Genomic DNA, 7,416 nt, shown 5'->3' on the forward strand with positions numbered 1-7,416 from the left:
TAGGGAGAGATAGGTGCTGGGGATGGGGAATATGGGTGCAATGGGGGGTATTGAGGGTATGGGGGGAGATGGGGTTATGGGCAGAGATGGGTGCTGGGGGGTATGGGGGAAGATGGGAGGTGTGGAAGGGATATGGGTTCTTGGGGCGATATGGGTGCTATGTGGAGAGGTGGGTGCTGGGGAGGGATAGGGGTGATAGGAGGGTACGGTGGGAAATGGGGGGGTATGAGAGAGATGAGGATATGGGGACATGGGGCACAGCGGATATGGTGGGTATGGGGGGAGATGGGGGTGTGAGGTAAGATATGGATGCTGGGGGGAAGACTGGGTGTGAGGGCAATGGGGAATATGGGTGCTATGGGGGGAGATGGATGATAGAGAGGAGATAGAGGGTATGGGCAGATGGGGAGTATGGGAGGAGACAGGTATGGAGCGGATAAGAGGAGATGGATGCAATGGGCAGATATGGGGGAAATGGGGGGAGATGAATACAATGGGGGCATGTGGGTGCTATGGAGGGGTTATGGGTGCAATGGGAGATATATGGGTGCAGCGGGCATTATATGGGTGCAGTGAGTGGATATGGATGCAATGGAAGGCTTATGGGTGCAATGGGGGGATAAGGGTGCAATGAGGGTTATATGGGTGCTTATGGGGGTGCTATGTGTGCACTGGTGGGATGCGGTGCAGGGTGCTGGGGGACCCCCTCATCACCCCTATGTCCCCCCCAGCCGAGTTTAGCATCTGGACACGGGAGGCAGGTGCCGGGGGCCTCTCCATCGCCGTCGAAGGGCCCAGCAAGGCCGAGATCTCCTTTGAGGACCGCAAGGACGGGTCCTGCGGCGTCTCCTACCTCGTGCAGGAGCCGGGTATGGGCATGGGGACCCCCTGACCCCCCCTCCCCGGGGTGCTTGGAGCCCCCCAGAGCCAGGGTGACCCCTGTGTGTCCCCCTCAGGTGACTACGAGGTCTCCATCAAGTTCAATGAGGAGCACATCCCCGACAGCCCCTTTGTGGTGCCGGTGGCATCGCCCTCGGACGATGCCCGGCGCCTCACTGTCACCAGCCTGCAGGTACATGGGCACCCCCAGCATCACCCCCCATGGGCATCCCGGTGTCACCCCCATCCCATGTTACGCTGAGCCCATGGGGTCCCCAGGCAGAGCCAGGTCAGACCTGGGCCACCCTATGTCCATATGGGACACTTAGGATGCCCTAATGGCATCCTTGGTGCCACCTCTGAGCCCACACGGCACCTTGGGAATCCCCATCCCACCCCTGATGTTACCCCTGTGGCACCTCCGGGTGTCACCCTCTAGCACCCCTGTGGCACCCTTGGGCCCCTCCCCGGTACCACCCTGTGTCACCCCTGGGTCCCCCGTGTCCCTTGGGACCTCTCCATCCCTTCCCTGGTGCCATCTCTGTGCTCTGTGTCACCTCTGGGTGTCCCCTGTATCACCTCCACACCACCCCTGGGCCACCGCGCACCCCTGTGGCACCCTTGATGCCACCTCCATCCCCTCCCTGTCACCCTTGGGACCCCTCCACGCCACCCTTGGTGCCACACCGGAGTCCCCCGCTGTGTCCATGGTGCCACGTGTGTCCCCGCAGGAGGAGGTGACGGTGAACCAGCCCGCGTCCTTCGCGGTGCAGCTCAATGGGGCGCGTGGGGTCATCGACGCCAAAGTGCACACCCCGGGGGGCACGGTGCAGGAGTGCTGCGTGTGCGAGCTGGACAGCGGTGGGGCACGGGGCATGGGGACATGAGGGGGGATATGGGACATGAGGGGGGATATGGGGACATGAGGGGGGATATGCGACATGGGACATAGGACATGGGACATGAGGGGGGATATGGGATATAAGAATTGGGACATGAGGGGGATATGGGACATGGGACATGAGGGGGGATATGGGATATGAGAATTGGGACATGGGGGGGATATGGGACATGGGACATGAGGGGGGATATGGGACAGGTGGACATGAAACATGAGGGGGGGGATATGGGACATGGAACATGAGGGGGGATATGGGACATGGGACATTGGACATGGGACATGAGGGGGGATATGGGATATGAGACATGGGACATGAGGGGGGATATGGGATATGAGACATGGGACATGGGGACATGGGACATGAGGGGGGTTATGGGACATGGGACAGTGGGGGGATATGGGGACAGCATTATGGGGGATAACAGGACATGGGGAGATGGGATATGGATGGGAACATAGGAACACTGGAACATGGGACTTGGGGACATGCAATATGGGGTGTTGGGACATGGGGGCATCGGGACACAGGGACACGTGGTGTGGGGACATGGGGATAAGGGGCACGGGAATACAGGAACATGGGGACATGGGGCTTGGACACACAGGAAACAAGGCCATGGGGTGTGGGGACATGAGGACACAAGCACAGGGACAGAGGGTGTGGGGGGACATGGGGATGCTGGAGTATGGAGATGTAGATGTGTGGGGCCACGGTGCCACAGGGCCATGGCAGTGTGTGACCCGGTGTCCCCCCAGACAAGTACTCGATCGGGTTCCTGCCACGTGAGAACGGGGTGCACTCCATTGACCTGCGCTTCAATGGGCGCCATGTACCCGGGAGCCCCTTCAACATCCGCGTCGGGGAGCAGGGCCAGGCCGGGGACCCCGGCCTCGTCACCGCCTATGGGCCCGGCCTCGAGGGCGGCGTCACAGGTGACCCCCGTGGGCAGCGATGGCACTGGGGAGGTGGCCATGGTCATGGTTAATGCCATGGAGGGTGGTGATGGGGACATGGCCATGGCCATAGGGATGTGGCTGGAGGGTTATAGCTATGGGGTGGTGGCCACGGTCATGGTCATGGTCATGGTCATGGTCATGGTCATGGTCATGGTCATGGTCATGGTCAATGCCGTGGCCATGGTCATAGGAATGTGGCTCTGAGGTGGTGGCAATGAGATGTGGCTGTATGGGTGTAGCTATGGGGTGGTGGCCATGGCCATGGTCATGGTTAATGCTGTGGCCGTGGAGGGTGGCGATGGAGATGTGGCCATGCGCATGAGGACATGGCCATGGTCATAGAGACATGGCTCTGAGGTGGTGGCAATGAGATGTGGCTGTAGGAGTGTAGCTATAGGGTGGTGGCAGCAGGGACATGGCCATGGTACGGTGATACAGCCCGGGGTGGTGGCAATGGGGATGTGGCCATGGGAAGGTGGCAGTGAGGACACAACCTGGCATCGAGCCATGGCTTGGTGTGATGACAATGAGGCCATGGCTGGTGACAATGGGGCCACATCTTGGGGTGGTGGCACTGGGGCCACGGCCATTTTGTGGTGTCAATGGGACCATGTCTTAGGGTGATGGCACTGTAGGACATGGCCATGTCTGGTGGCAATGGTGGTGGCACCGGGACCATGTCTTGGGCTGGTGTCAGTGGGGCCACATCTCAAGGCTGGTGTCCCCGGTGCCGTGTCCCCATGGCGGTGCCACCCATGGCGCTGTCCCCGCAGGGGTGTGCTCCGAGTTCCTGGTGCAAACGGCCAACGCGGGCCCTGGGGCTCTGTCCGTCACCATCGACGGCCCCTCCAAGGTGAAGCTGGACTGCGTGGAGTGCGCCGAGGGGCACCGCGTCACCTACACCCCCATGGCCCCCGGCAACTACCTCATCTCCATCAAGTACGGCGGCCCCCACCACATCGTGGGCAGCCCCTTCAAGGCCAAGGTCACCGGTAGGGATACGGGGGGGGACACACATGGAGGGTGCCTGGGGTGGAGGGGGGAGACCCAAGGGTGGTGTGGTGGAGGACCCCAAGGTGATGTGAAAGGGAGTACCAAGGATGACATAATGGGGGGGGTCCCCACTGTGACATGCTTGGGGGCCCCAGGATGATGAGATGGGGGGGCCCCAAAGGTGTTGTGACAGGGGCTCCCCATTGTGACATGGTGGGGGATCCCCAGCGTGGTGGGATTGAGGGTCCCTTCCAAAGGTGATGGGATGGAGGACCCCAGGGGTGACATGATGGGGGTCCCCAAGGTGATGTTATGGGGGGTCCCAAGGGTGTTGTGGCAGAGGGACCCCAGGTTGACACAATGGGGGGGGGGCTCCAAGGTGACATAATGGGGAGTCCCTGGGATGACACAGTGGGGTTCCCCAAGGTGACATGATGGGGTTCCCCAAGGTCCCCATTGTGACATGATTGAGGGGTCCTCGGGGTGACATAATCGAGGTTCCCTGTGGTGACATGATGGAGAACCCCCAAGTTGACATGACAGGGGTGTCCCTATGGAGTTGGAGGGTGTCCTCATAGGGTTTGGGGATGCCCTCATGGAGTTGAGGGATGTCCCCATAGGGTTTGGGGTTGTCCTCATGGAGCTGGGGGTTGTCCCTATGGAATTTGGGGTGACCCCATGGAGTTTGGGAGTATCTCCATGGAATCTGGGGGTCTCCCCATTGGGTTTGGGGCATCCCCATGGTGCTGGGGGTTGTTCCCATGAGGTTTGAGGGTGTCCAACAGGATTTGGGGTGTCCCCATTGGGTTTAGGGTGTCACTATGGGGTTTGGTGTGTCCCCACAGTGTTAGGACTGTCCCTATGGGATTTGAGGGTGCTCCCATTGGGTTTGGGGGTGTCTGATGACGCTGCCCCCCCTCTCCCCAGGCCCGCGCCTCTCGGGGGGTCACAGCCTGCACGAGACCTCCACGGTGCTGGTGGAGACGGTGACGCGGGGGGGGGCAGCGCGGGCCCCCCCCGCCTTCGGGGCGCTCCCCAAGTTCTCGTCGGACGCGGGCAAGGTGGTGGCGCGGGGACCGGGGCTGGCGACCGCCTTCCTGGGCCAGAAGAACCACTTCACCGTGGACTGCAGCAAGGCCGGTGCGTGGGGGGGTCCGGGGAGGGGATGGGATGGGCTATGGGGGATACCGGGAGGGGATATGATGGGGCTGGGGGGGGCAAAGGGGTCCTTGGGGGTTCTGGAAGGGGATGTGATGGGTCGTGGGGGGGTCTTAGGAGGGGATATGATGAGTTCAAGAGGGCTCTGGGGGGTCCTGGGTCTGGATGTGATGAGTCCTTGGGGGGGTCTTAGGAGGAGTGTGATTGGTCCTTGGGGGAGCTAGAAGGGGTCGGGATGGGTTCTGAGGCATGCCAGGGGGTCCTGGGAGGGGATGGGATGGGTTTGGGGGTCCCAGGGGGTGCTGGAAGAGGATAGGATGGGTTTTGGTGGGACCCATGAGGTGTTTCTGAGGGGTCCAGTGGTGATCCTGGGATGGGATGGGATGGGTTAGGAGGGTCCCAGGGCGTGCTGGGATGGGGTGGGATGGGATGGGTTGGGAGGGACCCAAGGGTATACTGGAGGGTTCTGGAAGGGGACGTGATGGGTCAGGAAGGATCCCAAAGGGGTCCTGGGGTGTTCCGGGGGCGCTGGGGGGAAGAGGTGATGGGTCATGGGGGTCCCAAGGAGGACCTGGGGGATCCTGGGATGGGATACGATGGGTTTTGGGGGCCCTGTAGCAGGGGCTGTGATGGTTCAGGGTGTCCCAGAAGCAGATGCTGTGGTCGGGGTCTCCCTGCTCCAGTGTGGGGTGTGTGGGGGTGTGTGTGTCCCAGCCCCTCCAGGTGATCCTGAGGGCCCGGCTCTGCCCCCCCCAGGTACCAACATGCTGATGGTGGGGGTGCATGGCCCCAAGACCCCCTGCGAGGAGGTGTACGTCAAGCACGTGGGCAACCGGGTCTACAATGTGACCTACACGGTGAAGGAGAAGGGGGACTACGTCCTGATCCTGCGCTGGGGAGAGGACAATGTCCCTGGCAGCCCCTACCGCGTCACTGTGCCCTGACCCCTGGCACCTAGCGCTGTGTGGGGCACCAATAAAGCACTGGGAGAGTCGGGGGCTGTGGTCACTGGGGGATATGGGGTGGGATATTGGGGTACCAGGGGCATTAAGGGAGTGTGGGGCAGGATATTAGGGTCCTGAGAGTGCTGGGGGTATCCAGGACAGAATAGGTGTCATAGAGTAGGGTACTGGGGTGGGATATTGGGGTCCTAGAAGGGAGTAGGGGGATGTGGGACAAGATACTGTGGTCCTCGGGGGAGATACTGGGGTGACAGAGGGTTTGGGGCATGACAGTTGGGTCCTGGTTGGGGATCCTGCCTTAAGATATCACAGTCCAGAGGGATGCTGTGCAGTCTGGGACAGGATATGGGGGGGCTTCAGGGCAGGATGCTGGGGTTCTGGGATGCTGGAGTGAGGTACTGGAGTCGTGAGGGGGCATACTGGGGTGATGGGGTGTTTGGGGCAGGAGGGGAGGGGTCCTCCCGTTGGCTATCACAGTCCAGGGGGATCCTGAGAGTTCTGGGGCAGGATACTGTGGTACTGAATGGATATGGGGGGCATCATGGTAGGATGCTGGGGTCCAGGAGGGGCAGAGGGGGTGTCTGGGACAGGATAGTGGGGTCCTGGGGGGGGGGGGGCCATGGTAGAGCCCTGGGGTTCAGAGGAGGTCCTCGGGAGGGGGAGTCCGGGGCAGGATGCTGGGGTGCTGGGGCACCAGGGCAGGGTGCTGGGGTGCGGCTGAGCCCCCGCCAGGACCCACTGGTGACTCCGGATGACACCGGGACCCGCGGGGGCGGGGCCATGGGTGTGGGAGGGGCGGTACCCGCGGGAGAGCGACCGACAGGGGGGCGTGGTCATCGCGGTGGAGGCGTGGCTCCGGGGGGGGGCAGGGGGCGTGGCCTGCCCCGGTTCCCGGCGGCGCCGGTGGCGGCCGGGTCCTAGTGCCGGTCGCCGCCGTGTCTTGGCGCGGGGGGCTGATGGCGGTGAGGACACGGTGAGCGGGTTCCTGCTGGGCGGCATCGGCGAGCGGGACAAGCACCGCAAGCCCAACTTCTGGGGTCCCACAGACACACACACACACACCGGGGAGGGGTGAGGGGGTCCGGGTGCTGATGGGAGCCCCCGGCCCGCCCGCAGGAGCTTCCTGAGCCGGGAGGACACCGGCATCATCCTGATCAGCCGGTGCGTGGCCGAGCCCATCCGGGCACGCCGTGGGGGCCTCACTGCCGGGCGCTGCCCGCCGTGCTCGAGATCCCCTCTGAGACAAGGAGGCGCAAAAGTACACAGTGTAATCAGTTCTAAGTAACGTTAATTTTGATGGCTTTGGAATGGGAAATAACTGCGGTGCTTGAAGGGAGTTGACATAGTTTTAGGTCCTTAGCATCTTAGGACAAAAAGTGTATGAAAAGCAGAATAGAAAAACTGGACCTGGGGATGGGGAGTATCTGGGACTAGCAGATGTCCAGGATGGGAGCAGTTTAACTAACTGATAAGTAGAAGGACGGGATGATTGCTATGTCTGTAATGTTAATTAAGCTGGTTATGAAGATTGTTGGGAAAAGTAAATGACCCTCAAAGACCACCACC

The 7,416-nt window shown here is 61.7% G+C and overlaps 1 protein-coding gene across 2 annotated transcripts in view; it reads left to right on the forward strand.

The window, feature by feature from the left end:
* Positions 1-5,882, forward strand: part of FLNC (filamin C) — a 38,815-nt gene extending 32,933 nt beyond the window's left edge. For both annotated transcript variants that reach the window (XM_062609442.1, XM_062609443.1), the window contains 7 exons: positions 732-869; positions 957-1,072; positions 1,611-1,740; positions 2,537-2,713; positions 3,511-3,729; positions 4,658-4,870; positions 5,645-5,882. In XM_062609442.1, coding sequence (XP_062465426.1) covers positions 732-869; positions 957-1,072; positions 1,611-1,740; positions 2,537-2,713; positions 3,511-3,729; positions 4,658-4,870; positions 5,645-5,832 — 1,181 coding nt within the window. In that variant the 3' untranslated portion in view covers positions 5,833-5,882. The remainder of the gene's footprint in view (positions 1-731; positions 870-956; positions 1,073-1,610; positions 1,741-2,536; positions 2,714-3,510; positions 3,730-4,657; positions 4,871-5,644) is intronic.
* The last annotated feature ends 1,534 nt before the right edge of the window (positions 5,883-7,416 follow it).

The sequence above is a fragment of the Pezoporus occidentalis genome, unplaced genomic scaffold, assembly GCF_034315485.1.
Source record: "Pezoporus occidentalis ecotype Australia unplaced genomic scaffold, CSIRO_AGI_Poc_V1 ctg138, whole genome shotgun sequence".
NCBI classification, from domain to species: domain Eukaryota; kingdom Metazoa; phylum Chordata; class Aves; order Psittaciformes; family Psittacidae; genus Pezoporus; species Pezoporus occidentalis.